We start from the raw sequence: 19251 nt of genomic DNA, 5'->3' as shown, positions 1-19251 counted from the left end.
ACACATGCACAAAACATTTAACAAAGATCAAACAAAATTGCATGCATTGACCACAAGGGTAATGTAGGTTAACACAAAATATGCTATAGTAGACAAAGTCTAAACATGTAACATGTGATTAAAGAAGGATGAGATTGGGTGCATTAAGTGTGATGTTCATAAAAGTGTAATCTTGCCTGGTTGTTTGAGATGGAGAGGCGGAGAGGAGAGAGTTTCCTCTGTTTGCCGTCGCCTACGCTCTTACTCTTCCCCTCGCCGTCCAAACCCATGTTCTGGTTCTGGCCCTGGTCCTCCCGGACCGTCTCCTTGTCCTTGCGGCTCCCTCGTCGCCGGCCCCCAGAGCCCAGGTTCTCTGTGGGTTCTAGGTTGTGCTTGAGCACCGGGCACTCCTGGTTCCCCTTCACACAGGCACAGTCCACCTTGTATTTACTGCAAATATTAAAGAGAAGAGAAAGACACACAAAAAGAAGAGAGAGAGCAAAATATGAAGTTAGAAGGCGAAATGATCTTGCCTTGCTAATGTGGTTCTGAATGCTACTTGCTAAAGTCACTCCTTATAACTCACCAGCTGCCATAGTCATAATCAAAACCAATGGTGATCTCTGTGCCTTTGGTGATCGGCCTCAATGAGTAGATGTATAAATGCAGCATGCCATCCTCAATGACGTGCCGCACCTGGGGGAGGTTAAGCAAAACATTAGCGAAGACAAATCATTGATGGGTGCAGAAAGTAAGGGCTGGCTTAATTAAAATAGGCAAGATTAATCTAGTCATCCTGTTTTTTGGGAGGTTTACCTACTTCAGAATTAGGGGTGCAGGAGCGGCGGATGAAGCGGGCCTCGTTGCCAAAGCTGCGAGCGTCCACACACATCTCCAGTCCGTCGAATTTAGAATAAAATAACACAAATGGGTATGGCCTATAGAGGGAAACAAGTAAGGTCAATACCTGTGTTAATAATTCACATTAAAAACACCACACTGTAATGAACTACAATGCATAGCTATCCATCCCAAGTCCCCACGCTAATTTGTTTGACCTGCATAAAAGAAAATGCAGTAATATTCCATTTACATTCATAAAAAAAAAGAACTCTAAGGAGATATCCTTTTGGTAAGTGACTAGCATCCTGACCTCTTGAAGAAGTACCCATTGGCTTCAAACTGCTGTCGAAGCATGAACTTTCCCCTGTACTCAATGATGAGGGAGTCTGGGGCCAAGTCTCGCACCGCCTTGAGGATCTTCTTGTTCTTCTGAACTTGACTCTGAAAGAGAGAGAGACAGTCAGACGTGAGTACAGATCTGGGGCAGGCTACACAGTCAATTACTACACTAAAGGATTTTAAGCGTGGGTGAGTTTGGACATCTGACTTTACTGTACAGACTGTTTATACCTCCACAGGCGGTTTGAAAGAAGCGGGATGCGTGTTGTATGCCAGGCTCTTGCCGTCGCCCTGCTCTTTAACACGCAACAGGACCTGGACGTCCTCACTGTACTGATTGCTGCTGGCCTCCTCATAGCGCTCCATCCACGTCTTGATCTTGTTCTCCCACAGAGACAGGTGATCTGTCGGCTCCTGCTCTGGAGCTGCACCCTGAGAAAAAAACAACATAAAAACAGGATAGTTGTTGGTAAATGTGGCTGAAGTTTTGACAGAAGAAGACTACAGGACTCTGAACACAATGGTTCTGTGAGTTTACCTTCACTCTGGAGGATTTTCTGGATCCCTCTCGGAAGGCCTGGCAAAAAAGAAATTGAAACTTTAATGTTAATTGAAGTTCAAGCATATAATACATAATGTGCTTTGACTCGGTTCATTATAAATTAATTAGTCAAACCTGACCTTCTTAGCTCGGGCAGAAGATGCTGGAGGCTCTTTATCACCACTCTTTTTGCGTTTTTTATCAGTCTGCTTATTGCCAAGGCGCCCAGTAGTGAGGGTGATGGTGGTAGGTGTGTGTTGGAAGGTGGAGTAGAGCTCTAGCGGTACCTCATCTCCACTCTCCGTAGCACTGGTGTCCCCATCTGAATACGCAAACAAAAACATGAGTTAATAGGAGGGAGTACGGAACAAAGCTATAAAGAGCTGCAGCAGGCAAAAAAGAAAAAAAAAGAGCTAGCCATGTTACAATAATAGAAGATGAGGTATGTTACAGCACAGATTAGAAAAGGAGTTTGCTTCTTGTCCAGCAGGTGTCAGTGTGTCCCAGGCTCAGGCCTGACCTGCAGGGAGGGGGGAGTGGGGGGAATGCACCCTGACTACAACCTGCTGGATTTACTAACTGTATGGCCATTTACTGCAGCAAGGAGGCCAGTAAAAGCAGAACTAAAAGATCTATGTTAAGCCTTCATAGAAAACGCTTTACTACATGCAGTGGGTGATGCAGCTCTCAAAACAACCACCTACTCTGTGTTTTATCCAACTTTGTGTCAAGTAACAAAAGGTAAACTAAAAGGATTAAGGTCTAAAGCAATATTTAGAAAGACAATAGCCTATATATCCATCTGTGTAGTCTTGCTTACCAGACAAACATTCTCGTTTCCTGGTCTGCAGCAGGATGGCCCTCTCTCTATCTAGGTGTCGTGGTTGGCAGCGTTCACACAGGTAGGTCTCAGGAATGTTCTGCCTGTCGATGCCCATGCAGTCTATATGCTGCCAGGCACTAGAAAATAATATCAAAGGATTTTAACAAGCTTTTAAATCACAGTTCAAAGTCAATGTTAACAACAACTTTGGGCCACAAACGTTTGAGTCATCAGCTACTTAAAGATCATGAAAAAGATCTGGTGAATAATGACGTGTCAACTGGGCTCTTACCTGCACTTGTCACAGCAGATCATGTAGCCGTCATCGTGGGTGAAGCCACAGATGCAGCGGGTGATGTCAGCCCCGTAGCTGCCATCCTCCGAGGTGCTGAGCGTGGTACCCCTGGATGCTTCGTCCTGGCCCCCTGGAACAAACAACCCCCCCTCTCCTTGTCGGATCAACATGGAGGGGGGCGGGGAGGCCGGTGGAGTGGGTGGGGGCCGCGCCCCATAGTTATGATCCTGATGAAAGGATGGCAGATAGGGGGGTTATGTGGTGTAGGTAAATAACAGTTTAGTGTAGTGATAATTCACAAAGCAAAAATCACCAAAATGTGCAGCATTTGTGAGGATAAGGAGCAGCAGAATAAAACTTAAATCCTGAAGGTGTTGTATTACAGAAATACAGTGAATAATATAGTTAATGTTTCCTATACGGCTGCAACTACTGATTATTTTCATTATCGATCAATCTGCCAATATTCTTTTAAATAATCATTAATCAAACATCAGAAAACAGTAAATACCCGTCACAATTTCCTTAAGCCGATGTCATCAAGTGTCTTGTTTTGCCCAAAACAAAAACATAATATACTATAAAAATAGTACATATACTATAAAAATAGTACATATACTATAACGTAAAACAAGGAAAAGCAACAAATTCTCACACTTGAGAAGCTGGGACTATCAAATCTTTGCCGTGTTTGATTAAACAATTAATAGATTATCGAAATAGTTGCTGATTAATTTTTTGCCGATCACCTGATCAACCAACCCCATTGTAGCTTTAATTTCCTATATGACCAAGATTAAGTGTAGAGATGGCCTGATACCATTTTTTGCTTCCCGATACTGATTCCGATACCTGAACTTGCGTATTGGCCGATACAGAGTACCGATCCGATACCAGTGTGTCATATATTTTATTATGTTTTAACAACTGTATACTACTATCCTTGTATGGATGTGATATGATTTATATCTTTGTTGTCGGTCTGGCTCAGGTTAAACTCTTTGTGAAACATGAACAAACACAAACAATGAATGCCACAGAACTTTATTTATCCAGTTTGACAGTCAGTTATAACGGAAAAATAACATAAATAAACTACTTTAACGTGGATTTTCTTTAGGGCTTTATTACGTGGTATCGGATCGGTGCATAAACTCCAGTACTTCCCGATACCAGCATTTTAGGCAGTATCGGAGCCGATAACGATACTGGTATCGGTATCGGAACATCTCTAATTAAGTGAACCAGTTTATTACAAGTCAATGTTCTACATCAGCCGTAATGGGGGGTATTCATGTTGCCCTCAATGATTAACAGACAGGGAGGGCTAAAGGTGTGTAGGTTAAAGGTGTGTAGGTATTTGTAATAGGGTGAGAAGGGAAGAACAGTGTGTGTACTCACAGCGTAAGGCAGGCCAATGTAACTGTGGGAATGGTGAGAACTGCTGCTGTAGATCTGGTGTGGGTAGCTGGACTTTTCCACCACCACAGGGCTGGCCTCCACCGATTCTGGTCTGCTGAGCAGCAACACAAACAAAGGACACACATTACTGTACACTCTAAAACTCAGATAACAAGGTTACACAGACAAATTGTTTCCCTCCAACAGTGTGAGGAAGTGTGTGTGCGTCAGTAGGCTTAGCAGGGAAGCAGGGTAGCTACTGGTGGTGACACGGAGGTATAGTGGCAAGAATATAGACAGTAACACTGTGTGGGGCCTGGGGCAGTTGAAGGCCAATGCACACCCAGTGGTGGAACGTGACTATGTATAGCCATTTTATGCTACTTTACGCCTCTACTGTACTCCATTTCAGGGTTAAATATTTGACTTTTAACATCATTACATTTATCAGGTATCAGTAATAATTACTTGATTACTAGACTAGACTTGAATTAGACTTTAAGGTTTTACACAAATAAAAAAATTAAAAAAAATGTAATAAGCTTACAAAATGCCACGCATTACAAATCAAACCAGTGGTTTCCAGCCTTTTTGGCTTGTAACTGATAAAAAAGCACTGTGTAGTTCTTGTCACATGGTTAAATAACCCAAATATCTGTTATTTCACAATAAAAAGTAAAGATTAGGGAATACATGCATACAAATTTGTGAAGTTGTTTTTCTTTCAAATACAAACATATGTCATATTACTATATATCTGTTAAATGGGCCATTTTGCTTTAGATACTTAAAGTACTTTTTATTGATAATTATTTTACTTTGTAGATGGCAGAAAATGCTGTTTTTAGCCTCTCAAATATGGAGATTTCCTTTGTTTCTCTGTTAAATATCATATTAAACTAAATATCTTTATGATTTAGACTGATAAAACAAGACATTTTAAGACATTAAAATGTCTGTTTGAGAAACAGGGATGGACATGTTATAGACCAAACTATTAATTGATTAATCTATAAAATAATCAGCAGATAATTTAATAATGAAAATAATCATTAGTTGCAGCCTTATTTTACTTAGGTAAAAGGATCTGAATACTTCTTCCACCACTGACCGTCATGCCACCTTGGATGGAAAACTCAGGCCAGAGAGTGAGACAAATAATACATGTTAAAATAAATGACAATTGTACCTCTGAACCCAGATCTACAAGGCAATTGTTACAAACATTGTGTCTCTCACTCACACAAAACAACACGCACACAACCTTGTATTCATACCAAACAAGTACAACCACTTTCGCCAGGATCACAATGCAGTTAAGGGGAGAGCCTGTTTGGCCGTTTGAGACCAACCCTCCCTTATTATGAAATGCTTAATCTACTGTTCAGTTGCTGAGGGGGTGGCTCTAGAGGAAGAGGGAAGTGGAACTGGCAAAACGGATGGCCTGAGACAAGACAGTCGGGTATGAAGAGGGAAGAAAAAAGGAAGAGAGGAAAACAGGACAAGCACGATGCATTTGTGATACAAGGCGAGTTGAAAGCAAGGTGCGATAACCCACATGCGTTAATGGTTCAATCATGCGTTCAAACATTACTGGATTCTCCTGCTTTCACAGAGCTAGAAAACTGCTTCAAGGTTGGAGACATACAAAACCTAGTGTATAGGTATATGTCACAGCTGCTGAGCTTGGTTCCTACTATGCTCTGTCTCTATCAACACTAAAAGTACACCATACACCATCTGACTCCATGAGTGTCACTCACAACAAGTTTCCGTAAACAAGGCAAAAAAAACAGAGAAGCTCACTAAGCATACTGGACAGCCTCTCAGGAATACAGAGTAAGATAGGTACAAAAGACTATGGGGACTCTGAACAGGCCATGTAGCATTTAAAACAGCATGTAAAAAACTGTTCAGCTTCGCTTACACTGTGACTCCATACCCGCCATATTTCTCTTATTCGGAAAACAAGTACAGTGAAAAGAACCAGCCACATTTGGAGATATAGATAACGACACAAATGAAATTTTAATAAGAGTCCCAAGGTTAAGTGGTGATACGATACCTGCGTGAGCCCTTCTCAGCCCTATCACACTTGTTGCATGCCGTAAGAGCAATGTGCAACACTTCCTGTGCGAGTTGCCGCTCAAGTATTCACTGTTAAAGTGAAAACGTAAGTGCATGCATGAGGTCTGGAGGCGGACCCAGGGAAAGGTGTGTGTGTGTGTGTGTGTGTGTGTGTGTGTGTGTGTGTGTGTGTGTGTGTGTGTGTGTGTGCATGTTTTTGTGAGTGTATGCACAACAGAATAACTGCCAAACAGAACAATCTAAACTGTTTGAGTGTGTGGAAAGAGCCTGGCTTAAAAAGTTAGAGGGAGAATTTAAAATCATACTTGAGAGTGCAGTAGGCTCACTAACTTTTCCCCCATTAATGATTAACCAGATCAAAGTCTACATTTTACAATACATGGATTTAAGATTTGGCCGAGGCATGTATCATTAAGTGGTTAAGGAAGGAAATTATATATAAAGAGAATTGGGCTTTTGCACTCTTTCAGTTTGAACTACAAGTGAATGAGTGAGAGAGACAGAAAGAAGGCAAACAAGTGAGCCAGCTTGTTCAGTGGGAAGGAAGTAAGCGTGTTTGAATGTATGTGTGCATAGCTAGAGGGTTTGTATCATGGCTCCTTTCCAGGGAATAGGAAGGAGGGCCAAGAGAGTTAGAGTACATACAGTACAAGTCGGAAGGGTTGCAGACAAACAGGTCATGATCAGACTCAAACATGAACAGGTACAGCCTTGCGTCATGCACATGAAAAGAGTGAGAGAAAGAAATGAAAAGACTTTTTTTGGCAATTTAAGTTCAAATTAAGGTATGCACTATTTATAGCTCATACATGTCAAAGAGTATTTAAAAAGGAACAGATGTTATTAAGAATGCAAACGCATGCTATGAGAGGGTGAAGAATCAGAGCGGACGAGCGTGGAGAATGGAGGGATTAACATCAGGAGAGAAAAAGAGCAGCATTGAACAGCCAGGGGCAACGCCTTTACTCCTAAAGAGCTCCCACTTGCTGCCATGGCAACACTACGTATTCTGTTGGCGGCGTGTGCGCGCACGCCAGGCTCTGTGTGTCACTGTGGACACACACACTGCATTAGCCAACAGCTGGTCACGCTGCTGCAGTCTTCAGGGGGATGTGGAAGGGACGTGACGCTGTTTCACTGGTGAGTAACCAGCCCCACTATCCCAGACTCGGCTGGCCACTCACAATACACCAATGAGCTGTGTGTGTGTGTAAGTGTGTGTTCAGCTACGTTCCGTCCCTCTGGTCAGGACGGGACCTGCGCAGCAGCAGGTGGAAGCCCCTTTCAAGCTTGTTATCTGCTTTTGAATAAAGCTGCAGCAGGCGATCGGACGCAGAGCTTGGATGAACAAAGAGTGAGTGAGTGAGTGAGTGAGTGAGAGAGTCGAGGCAAGGGGCTAACTCCTACCCCCGATGGCAACAGCTCCGTGGAGTGGAGGAGGGGGGCAAGGGTACGCAGTGGGACTGTTTAAGACGCCATGTCTATGTGAGGGCCACCTGTCACTCAGGCCAGTGACCATGGCAACAGGCCCTGCGCAGTGCTGAGGGGAGTGAGGGACAGATACCATGGCAACACAAGCTGTCACTGCAACAGCTCTGATGAAGGCAGAGGGGAGGGCTCGCACTCTTTTAAAGAGACAGGAGCCCCCTCCACAAGTTGATGACGTGTGTTATTCTTTAGTCATACGAGAACCTCTTGCTTCATTTATTTGACCAGAAAAAGCCACGGCAATGTCCTTGACAAGACTGGGAAACAGAGAGGAGGGGCAATAGGAGGCTTGTTGCCATGGCTCCATGCCCCATTTCTGTATTACTGACTCAATGCAGAGTACACACATGCAAACATCAATAGAAAAAAAATCAAGGAAAAGTATGTTTTGTACGATTCACACAGTGTTATAAACACAGTCGGCACACACATCTACATTCTAGGCTCACTGCCAATTTCACATGGGCAGATGTAGTTAATGGCTGAATGATGAGTACATCTATGTGATGGTGGAGTGCAAGTATAATCAATCCCATTAACAGTAACTTTGTAAACGTGGAGATGTGGAAAGAGAGACTTGAATCAAGGCATAGAGTTAAGAAAAAGACAATAGAGCTGCTTTAATCCGAGAACAGTGGTAGCGAAACTGAGAATGAACTTTTGTCAAAGATGAAGATGGTATGCAAGAATGAATGAGTGGAGAAAATGAGAAAGTGAGGCGGGATAGAAGGTGTGAACAGTGAAGTTTTGGTGGGTTTGTCAGTGTTACTCACTCTGAGCCCGCAGCCATGTCCAGATATGAGGTGTCTGCTGTGTCCACCCCTACTGGGATGACTATGCTCATGACGTTCTCTGCTGATCAGTTCTTGTCCTACTGAGTCCAGAGAATGGGAGTCCAAAACACTGAGGCATGCCAGCCACAGCAGTCATTGCAGACATCTAAGTGCATCCACAAGGCCTGAACATGTAGTAGGAGAGGGAAAAAGACAGACAAAAGAGAAAGGGAACAAAGAAAATCAGTTAGTATTGGGTAGAAGCATCTTTACAAGCATACATTGATAATCAGTTCAACAATGTGTGATTTCTTTCATACCAAGAACAAAAGCACTTGCAAAGCTGCAGTACCTAGCAAACCTGAAATTACAAATCATATTGAAAACAGGGTATTTCCAGCACATGTTAATGCATGACTCATACATTCAGACCAAGAAAAGTGTTTGACATGGAAGTGTATGATAGGAATTTCCCCTCTGACAACGCTACCAAGCTGAGGTATTGACTGATGAAAAGCGAAAGGATATGATTTTGTAAGGTTAAGCCTGAGCTGCTGTTGTGAACTGCGCTAAAGCGACCTCTACACAAGATCTGCCAGGAATGCAGAAGGATGCACTGTAAGAAAGCTCCCACAAAGGGGAGCAAGAGAACACAGAGCAGCCAGCCGCCATGAAAGGAGGGAGGAATAATGCAACACACAGAGGCCATTTTTCCCCCTTCGACTAAAGAGGACTGCTCTATTCTAAGCCCTCACACACACTCATCTCAATAAAAGACACGGACACAAAATCTTTACATTAGACATTTTGTTGATAGCAAAGCTTCTGTTGTGATTGTTGCTACCGTTAGGATTGCAAGCTATTCACATGGAAAAAGCTGCTGTTGGATCAAGTCATCAATACTTGACTGCATTAGGTGTCAGGCAATGGATGTAGTGTCCCTTTGGTCACTAAGTAGGAGGTTGGTTGAACTAATAAATTATACACTAGCAACAGTATTGATGGGAATATTAAGCCATGCATTTGAGTCCGATGTGAATCGAGACAGGAGCATATGTGTGGCTGCCCCTGATACAGAGAGCTCTGTTGATAAGCGGGATTAATGGGAGGGACAGATGCCGAGACAAAATAGGCTGGAGGTCACACCTCCGCCTGGCCTGCTCATGCACACTCAGGCCAAACAGAGGCTCAGATCATGCTACGGGTGTAGATGGTAGAGGGGTTACAAAGCAGGGATATGTCATATATTGAGTAGGGACATAATTCAAACACTTAGCAAGCAATAACGCACCATCACACCAAAACCTGTCTATGCATGTCTATGAGGTATCTGCCCACTCTGGCCTAACCTTGTCCTCTGAAGCACTCACACAAATGCATGTCGACACACGTCTCTCTCCAGGAAACCTGTATTTCCTTACCAGGTTGGCTATTAACTACAAGGCCTCTGTCAAGGAAACTCACCGTTCACAGGGGGCGCACACACACACACACACACACAAAGATTCTGTAAATAGGAAAGGACAGCCCTGAGAGCAATTTCAGGTACTAATTCACCCAAATGCACTATTTGAGCCAGCAGGACTGGTGAGAGGCTCAGGCATGACAGCTGTCAGCTCCAGGCCTAATTAATAGCAGGAAGAAGACCCGTGTGCCTGTGCGCCAGCCAGGACTACTGATGGGATCACCCTCCATATTCTCTTCTGACTCTGTGTGCAGTGACTGGGTTAAATAGCAGGGCTTTATCACTGGCAGAGGCATTTCATGAGGGAAGCTGTACCCAGAACTCTCTTTCAACAAGGTTAGCCAGTTTGCCAAAAAAACTGAAATGACAGACTCCCCCTCCTTTGCATTATTGGAGAGGCCCAGTATGTTTGAGCACTGGTAAAATGCTTATCCTCCAAAGCAGCCTGTTTGTTCCCCCATCCACTAGGTTTGTCTCCACTTCATCTAGGGAATCCTGCTGTCACAACTAAGGAACATGCACACACAGACACACACACACCTAGACAGATAACCCCTCGCCCTGTCCTTTTAAACATTCTTCACTATAGGGAAGAGCTGTGTGCAAACATATGTGCACTGCGCTGCAGCCAGATACAGTCAAGAGACTGACAAAAGGCGGCTGGAAAAAAGAAAACAAGTACAGTACAGCAGCATTCCTGACTAAATCTGAGCTGCACTGTGACTGCCTCTGCCCGCTCCTCCTACTTCCTCTAGAGCTGTCCATAACCCCGGAGAAACGCAGTCAAAGAAAGGAAAAGAAAACAGAAAAAAAAATCCCCCTCCCTCCCCCCTTTCCTGTGCCCAGTCACCCCACCCAGCCGGATTTCTCTCCCTCCTCTGTGCATTTCCTAAATAAACCTGAAGACAGTAACGCAGAGCGAAGGGGAGTGTCGCAGACGCAGTTCCTAATTACAAAGAGCCCAGGAGAGACCATTTAAAGCCACCTTTGGCCAAATCCACTGCTGTTATGGAAACACATGAGCAAAGCGAGGGGTGGGGTAAATGGGGAACATGCACAGGGGAGGGTGAATAGAACAGGGACATAGAGAGACATGTAGTGAAAGTGGACAATAGTAAAAGAAGGCACAAGATGGAAGTGGTTTAGGTTTGTTTGGTTTAGTGGTTTCGCCTTTCTCTAAAACCGTTCACCTTTCATGCGCTCTTTGAACAGATTTTCTCGCGCTGTAGGGAGCTTTAGAAATCATCCACAGCCCTTCCATTTCAGAGGGCAGCGGGGTGGGGGAGGTGTACATGGGGTCTGTCTGACAGTGACGCTACACAGCCTAGACCTGGGTGGACTCTGGGTGGCAGAATGGAGCACATAGCTCAACCCAGTCTCTCCTTTCTCCTCCTTCCCTCCCTCCCTCAGCAAGGGGACACAGTCACGTCATTGTGTGGGGAATAACTATCCTCTTAAGACAGAACCGCACTGAAGACAGTGAGGGGAAAACCCATACCACCACTCAAAACCATGCCACTACAGACAACAGCTTTCCTCTCTCTCCAGTTTATTACCACTGCTTTGTGTGCGAGTGTTTTCATTCTTATTTTCGCAGCAGACTATGTTTTTTCGATAAGTGGGAGGAGCAACAGAAAATGAGGGATTCCAACTGAGTCCCACAGCCCCCCTGCCAACCTGATGTGACTTCACACCATCATCATAGCTGGCTGCAATGACTCAGCTCATAAACAAACAGATAAAACAAACTCATAAAAATACAGCCATGTACACAGGAAGCACGACCCAGATGGAATGCAGGCCTGGCCCCCTTTTTCATAGTACCCATAGTGGGACACATTGCATCTGCCCTGTCCTTCATAAATCTGTGTGCCCAGGCTGCCAGCGCTCCCTCTGCACTTGAGCACTGAAGGTGAAGTCATACATCAATACAGCCGGGGATATGGATGTGAGCGTCCAAACAATAGGTCTGTGCTGTTGTGAGTGCAAGCCAGTACCTCGGCAGATTGTAAAGATCAGCCCATTTAGCAGTCAGGTGACGAGGAGACAGCGGTGTTGCAGTGTTCATGTCTCATAACTAGCAATTAGTAAACAATAAAGGAGTAGGGCCAGCAGTGCAGCAGGCTGATGAAGAAACAAAGTGAAAATGTAGGAGGTTTTCAGGGCTACGTTACATGTCTAGTCACAGTGGGCATGAAGCTGCAACTTCAAAGGGCATCACATCAGGCTTGGTAACTGCCACGTTTTATCTGCATGGGGACTTTTTACATGGCTGTAATAGATAAGACGTGAGACATATAATCCTAATACAGCCTCCCAAGGACAAAAAGCAAAACAATATCCTCTGTGCTCAGTTCAAACAGCAAGCGAGTGAGTAGATCAGTAGGAACAGGATCTGGCAGCAAAGCTGGGGCAGCCCTCCTGTAGTCTTGAGTAATGTCTGTTCAAGAGAACCCCCGGGGCACGATCCCTCCATCTCCCTCTCACTCCTGCTTACAGAGTATCACAGCCAGGCTCTGTGTGGTCAAGGGTGAGTTCCTTTAAACATTTGCAAACTAGACAGGTACAAATTACATTAAATGAACCAATTCACATAAAGGTGCATCTTTTTCTGTGTGACTGAGGTTGTGAAGGCCAATATGATGTTGTCTATTGGTCCTGGAGACCTATCCTGGTTGTCAGAGCAGCTGGAAGCCAATTACAGCATTTGGAGAATGCAACGTGCAGCTAACTAAAAGTGTGAGATGTACATGTGTGTCCAGAGAAAATGTGGAGAGGCATCTCAGCATCTACAGAGCAAAACAACAGTAAGATCCACTCAGGTCCATTACATCAATGTTAGAGGATCAATTTCGCACCTGGACCGCACTGCCGTTACATCACCAACATTGAGGGCACATCCCCTCTTTATTCGGCCTATCCTGCCCTGTGCTACTACTACCCATCAATGCTATTGTAACACAGGCACAGCAACAGGAAAAAGGTTAGGGAGGTGTAGGAGGGATGCAGTCTCAGCAGCCCCAGCCCTAAAGCCACCTGTCAGTGGGCAGCTTGCTAGTTTAAAGAGGGATCTGTTACAGCCCATCTAGCAGCACAAAAACAGGTCACCTGAGCCCTGGCTTCTCCTCCCAGCTGGGATACCATGTGACTGTGTTGGGCTCCAGAGTCAGGCAACTTTGTCTCTGGGTCTCTCAGGGTCTGGGTACCACACAAGTGAGGTCACTGGAGACCAGGCCAAAGCCGCACAGCTTAGCTCCACATGGTGAGGTGTGTATCTACAGAGACATACATTTCGCCTTCACAGGCATGCTACTGTTTCAGGGATGAGAGTTTATTATCTGGAGACTGGGCAGAGCACAATAACAAGGGGAGCTCCTCCAAGTACAGGAAGAGTGTCAAAGAGAAAGCAGAAGAGTCTGTGGCCTTTATCTGCCCTATCAATATGTCAATACACCAATAGACATCCTGTGCACCTGCTTGACTTCTTTATTGTCTCTCTCTCTCTCTGCTGCACACAATGAAAACTGAAATAGTTCCGTGCTGGCTATTTGATCGATTGTGCCTCCGAGAGTCTGTCTAGGGGCTAGGGTGAGAGGAAAGGTGTGTCACCTGAGACTGCTTTGACTCCTTGCCGCCTGCCAGAGTGCCCTGTCCCTATGGCAGAAGGGGAGTGGCAGCTCACCTTCCGTCACCATCTCGGTCAACAAAGCAAGCAAACACACACTTTGCTGCACAAGGCAACCAGGCAAACATGCAGCCAGTCAGGTATTTTACACTTTCAGCTTCAATATCATGTAGACAGAGGGGGAAAAGGATGAGTATTAGGTCAAATAGGGCCTCTGCTCCTTTAAAAGTAAGAACAAGATGGCTGGGGATTTTGTGTATTATGTAGCAGAGACTGCACAGCAGCACTCTCTCACTCATCTTGTAGTAATAAACCCTCCACAGAAGAGAAGACCCTTTGCCATTTACTATGATGTGAACCATATCCACTAGAACTTCATTGTAAGGACACTGACCCTTAATGGACAGAAGCTATACAGACCATTCAAGTGCTTAGTGATGTTTATGATATAAAGAATAATGATAGTGACTTGAAACTGACCATCTTTCGTCTGCCTATTTAAAAAAGGTATGGTTCGAAGGGGTTTAGGGGCCTGTGTTGTGCATTACTCCTGCTATTGAGAGGTGCTTTAGTCAAACAAGCACCTTTGTATGAAACATCTATTGGTCCAACACTGGTGGGGCGCACTAAAGACGACGACGACAACAACATCCTCACCCGCCGGCTACACAGCTGTTTACAGTCATGAAAAAAAAAAAAATCACATTTATGTTGTTGATTGTTTGAACTATAATCACACTGGAGATTCAATGTGCTACTGCAACTTAGAAATGTTCCCCCTTTTTTTTTTTTAAAATCAACTAGCATTAAAATTATCAGGTGGAAAAAGCGCTCCTCGGCAATAGTCACGAACAGACATTTCAGCTGAACAAAGTGCCAAAGTTTGTCCCACGGGGTAATGTAGAGGAAAGGACAGCTGTGCCACATCATGGCAGGGCTTTGTGAGAGCACACAGGCTTGATAACACTAACCTGGAGCTTTCATTTGGTTCCCTATATATTTAATTTTTTTAAATGTTGACATTAGATGGTACTATGGTTAAAATGCAATTTTGGGGCACATTCGTGGCCGGCAGCATTAATAAATATTCAATTTTAAACTTTTTTTTTTTTTTTTTAGTATTGTGTACTTGAAGTATGTCCTGTGTAATTGTAGGCTATAATATTACCTTGCCAAATATAAATATCAGATCAAAAGGCTGACATCCCTAACATGTTATGGTGTCTAATACATTTGCCATGTTTGTTTAGGCAGAGTCTTGAGCTGAAGCAAATTAAATATTCAACTAATTTCTTTGTCTTTGAACTTGTTCTTCACACTCACTACAAGCATCAAACTATCCTCCCTAATCAACATTAAAATTCAAAATGATAATTATTTGTCATCATTACTAACCAGCTCACATTCCCAATGTGTTTCAATTAAATATTGAGTGCATTTCCTATCACACTAAAGGAGATACATGTGAAACAGTAAACAGGAAATACAAACCATGGATGTAGGGGACAAACTAGATAATGTTAACTTAGTAAAGATGCCTTCAGGGAGCAGGTCTGGAATATATTTATTTTGACAAGAGTTGTGCTTGTTTACCTTTATTAAGCTCAATGCTATCAAAATCTATATCATGTGTTCTTCACTGTATTTTGCGGTACTTGTAAATATTTTTTTTAATGATATAAACCTCATGTCCCATCATCCAACACGAAACACGAGCAATAGCATAAACCGTGACGCATGTTACAGGGATACTATATTATTCGTTTTGGGGAGGCACAACAGCGTCAGTGATTGTAACTATAATAAGCAAAAAGAGCAGTATTACCGAGGTATGCTTTAGGTTGTTTGACGTTACTGTCATGTCTAAACTCAACAAAATAAAAACCATGTGTTGTGTAGTTGCTTCCCAGTGAGTATGTCGGCGCTGCAGTCAGTCCTGCCGATAGGGGTGTGGAGGGTACAACGTTGCTATTATGTTACCACAACACCCTAGTGCTGTCGCCATTTTCATAGAGCTTTTCTCAGGACGGCGAGACAACCGTGTGGCCAGGGGAGCCTCGCCATGGGAGGAAAATCCCCAAGAATGCATTCAATCGCCTCTTTCATACACTCTACCTTAAGTATCACTCTGTCGGTACAGTCTCTGTGTTGTTACCATTACGTTTTTTTGTGAATTCGTCGACAGCAAAGCCAGTAAGCTAATAGGCTAGCAATTACGGCCAGCAATGGCCTCTGGAAATGTAGCAGGGTAATGGCATTCTGGGTAGCGAAACAATCGAAGCACGAACCGCATTCAATTTAACGTTTTAACTGTTATGCAAAAAGCGAAAGAAGCAACGTTTAACACAATATTATTGTCGCTCTTTGGACCGTAAATAAAAGGCGTAAGATGACCGTGGAAAGTAACGCACAAAGCTAGCGGTAACCAACGGGAGCTAATGGCATAATGCGTAGAGGGTTAAAGTTAGCAAAGTGAGCTAGTACCGACACGAAAGAAGTGGATTAATACTTGGCTCGTCTCACACAGGAAAGAGCGAAAATATCAGCGTTGAAAGATAACTGGGACAAGCCAAAGCCGATTGCACACTCATACGTTAATTTGTTTCAGGTCAGCTAAAGCAACAAAATACGACAGTGTAGTTCAGCATGGCTACGGGTTGCCAATCGACATGGAGTTAAAAATGGTATGACTGAAAGCTAATGTCCAAATTGAACACCCCCTCCCCCACGCTTGCAACATTTGAACCCAATACACCCTGAGTCTAAATTAAGTGGTCGCGAAATGTACTTTTAAGTCCGAATATGACAAAATAGTTACTCTTTTGACACTGGTTCTATTCTCGATTACATATTGTCATAACTACGATTCCATAAAAGCTCAGTAGCTCATGAGATTACTGCGCAATGTAGCTAGCTAGGCATTTAGGTTATTTTAACAGCTGGTCTTGCTTTGAGTCGACCAAGACATAACAGACTAAACATTTTCATATATCTGTGTACATGCATGCAAAAGCTCATTGTTCTCTGGCTTTGAACAGTGGCATTGTATGAAATTTAGCACAACGGAAATAATGTCCCGTGCTTTGGTAAGAAGGGTGGGAGCCACCATGAGAAATTCAAGTTTGTAACTCATGTTAAAATGTACTGTTTTCATGGCTGTTTGACAGTGTTGCAAAAACTGTAATTAAGTAACAAAATGGAACTGGCGCGTTTGCTGACAGCTGCAAGGACCTTAGCTAATGTAAAGTAAATTAACTAGTTGGATATAAAGCGGCTAACGTTATATTAGTAGATCACATTATTTCAGAATCAGCTTTAATGGCCAAGTAAATGTGAACACATACAAGAAATTTGACTCTGGCTTTTTGTTGCTCTCAAAGTACATACGCAAATAGACATACGGCTAAAAACAAGGACAACAAAGCTGATCAATGTAAACATTTGACTACTATGTACAGATAAGTTTGTATATAAAAGTGTATATAAATATACATACGTACATACAAGCGTAGACTAACAGCTCTGTGAGGATTGTAAACAGTAAGACAATAGGACAATGCAAAAGTGCAAATGGTGCTGGAATAAATAACGAATTATTAATATAACTATTTACATTGAAACGGATGAAACCGTGCGCATTATGGCCCGCAGTGTCTCTGTGTCAAACCAAACATCAAGTGAGTCCCCTTCTAGTTTTAGTCAAAGTGTGAACACTATTAATATGTCGGATTTTTAAGGACAATTTAACTGCTGGCAATGTTAACTGTTGTTGACCGAGTCTGTATGATGTAGCTAGCGACGACGTTACACGTTAGGCTATGGGACAGCCATTAATCTAAGTGCAGCGTTTTCGTCTTACGTTACCCATAATGTTAATGTGTAGTGTTAAGGTTGCTTTATCTATGTAGAAAATAATTATATTGATCACTACGACCTGCAAATACAATTAACCCGATAACTTTGTATGACGTTTCGTGTCTCGCCACACTATCAAAGATGAGCCAGGGCTCCCTGTTCGGTCTGTGTCAAGCTAATTTGAGCTAGTAGCATGCGCTAGTTAGCAAGTGGTCTCTTAGCTTGCCAACTTGACACTTAGCTAGCTACATTGGAAACTTGCGTCATCTGGTTAGCGGGTTTTAAAATTTCGATCAAGGCGAATATAAAGGAAAGCGATGAACACCTACAGACCCTTGACCTAACGGCGTTGTTCTGCTAGCTAGCAAGCTAAACTCAGCTGATACTACACTACGTTAGCATCAGCATGCCTAGTTAACTAAAGCCAACAATAGCCTTCCAGGTAGGATTTGTGCTCACCCTACAACTACCACTTAATGTCGTTTACTTACCGTTTTATGTCCACTCTGGATGATCTGAATAGCGAATAAGGGGACCTGGGTCAGACCCCCGTCGCTTTCCACACAGCTTCCACAACCAAAACAATACTTCTGTCCACACACTGCGGATCCCTAGCAAAGCTTTACAATGTTGGTATTTAAATGTGTCCTCTAACGAGTCCTTTCCTGTGGAAAAAAATCTTTGCTTCTTGTTCTACGAGGTGACCCAAATTTCACTATAAATCAATTCGAAACCGTTAAAACTGTGCCCTAGTCATCGGCGACTTTTAGAAATTAGATCCCCTCAAACCAGTCTCTTTTCCCTTTGCAAAAATGGCGGCCCTGCCAGGACTGCCGAGACTCCGCCTCCCCCACGAGCCCCCCCTCCCTCCCCATCGCTAAACCCGAGCTCCGCCTCCACATACTGCGGGGCTACACTCCCGATTTCACAGGGGCACCGTGACCGTTCTCCATGCGCGTCCACGACTGTCATTCCTTAAGACTGCTGTTTCTGTCGAAAATACTCTGGATTTACTTTGTTCTGCACTCTTAAGACCAGTGTTTTTTTGTTTTTTCCCCCATGTCACCCCTAAACTGACACAAATAAGATCATGGACACCCATTTGATAAGATTTTGTCCCATGGTCCCCCATCTGATGGGATTTTTTTCCCTTTAGATGTTTTATTTCAGCAACCGAAAGAGTATGGAACCCATGACCAAAATAGTCATACATTCTGTTATTGTGTTAGTTATAGATATAATTATAGTGAAAATAAATGATTTCCCTTCTGGCTGAGGAACCCCCTCAAGGGCCCCTGGGGGTCCCTGGACCCCACTTTGGGAACCACTGCTTAAGACAATGCTTGTCAGATGGTCAATAACTAGACAAATTGGACCTTGGCATGTTAAATAATTTTAAAAGTGATAGATGTCATGATACAGGTGGTTTAATCGTTGTTTTTGTTAGGGTTGTAAAATAGCCCATCAAATAAATATTGCAGCATGTAATGCAGCACATTGCAATTCTCAGCCTACACAATGTGGTGCGCTGGTCCGTGCAATCTTCATGATCACATGAAAATGAACACGATGGGAATGTTTTTATCAGGAGATTTTGTTTAAACTAACTCGTTTCCCCTCCTGTTTCCTCTTCTTCCTCTTGAGGTGAAAAGGCGTATTTTGCCTCAACACAAACCTACACAGCCAGTTTTATATTACATTTAATATCTACAGTTTTAGTTCCATAAAGAAACAGG

The 19251-nt window shown here is 43.4% G+C and overlaps 1 protein-coding gene across 13 annotated transcripts in view; it reads right to left on the bottom strand.

Annotated features, from left to right (window-relative positions):
• Positions 1 to 18333, bottom strand: part of kmt2e (lysine (K)-specific methyltransferase 2E) — a 30163-nt gene extending 11830 nt beyond the window's left edge. For 7 of the 13 annotated variants that reach the window (XM_078242764.1, XM_078242766.1, XM_078242767.1 and 4 more), the window contains exons 1-12: positions 18007 to 18333; positions 8571 to 8755; positions 4222 to 4336; positions 2818 to 3047; positions 2523 to 2662; positions 1843 to 2024; positions 1700 to 1738; positions 1393 to 1593; positions 1133 to 1263; positions 800 to 917; positions 566 to 675; positions 177 to 429 (exon numbers count right to left, since the gene is read on the bottom strand). In XM_078242764.1, coding sequence (XP_078098890.1) covers positions 177 to 429; positions 566 to 675; positions 800 to 917; positions 1133 to 1263; positions 1393 to 1593; positions 1700 to 1738; positions 1843 to 2024; positions 2523 to 2662; positions 2818 to 3047; positions 4222 to 4336; positions 8571 to 8641 — 1590 coding nt within the window. In that variant the 5' untranslated portion in view covers positions 8642 to 8755; positions 18007 to 18333. Of the gene's footprint in view, positions 1 to 176; positions 430 to 565; positions 676 to 799; positions 918 to 1132; positions 1264 to 1392; positions 1594 to 1699; positions 1739 to 1842; positions 2025 to 2522; positions 2663 to 2817; positions 3048 to 4221; positions 4337 to 6286; positions 6382 to 8570; positions 8756 to 18006 lie in introns of those variants that run through there. The other 6 variants (XM_078242765.1, XM_078242768.1, XM_078242771.1 and 3 more) reach the window with 3 other exon arrangements.
• Positions 18334 to 19251: the final 918 nt, after the last annotated feature.

Source organism: Sander vitreus, chromosome 23 (assembly GCF_031162955.1).
Source record: "Sander vitreus isolate 19-12246 chromosome 23, sanVit1, whole genome shotgun sequence".
Classification (NCBI taxonomy): domain Eukaryota; kingdom Metazoa; phylum Chordata; class Actinopteri; order Perciformes; family Percidae; genus Sander; species Sander vitreus.
Note: the sequence above shows the minus strand (reverse complement) of the source record. Positions and strands in the feature narration are given on the sequence as shown.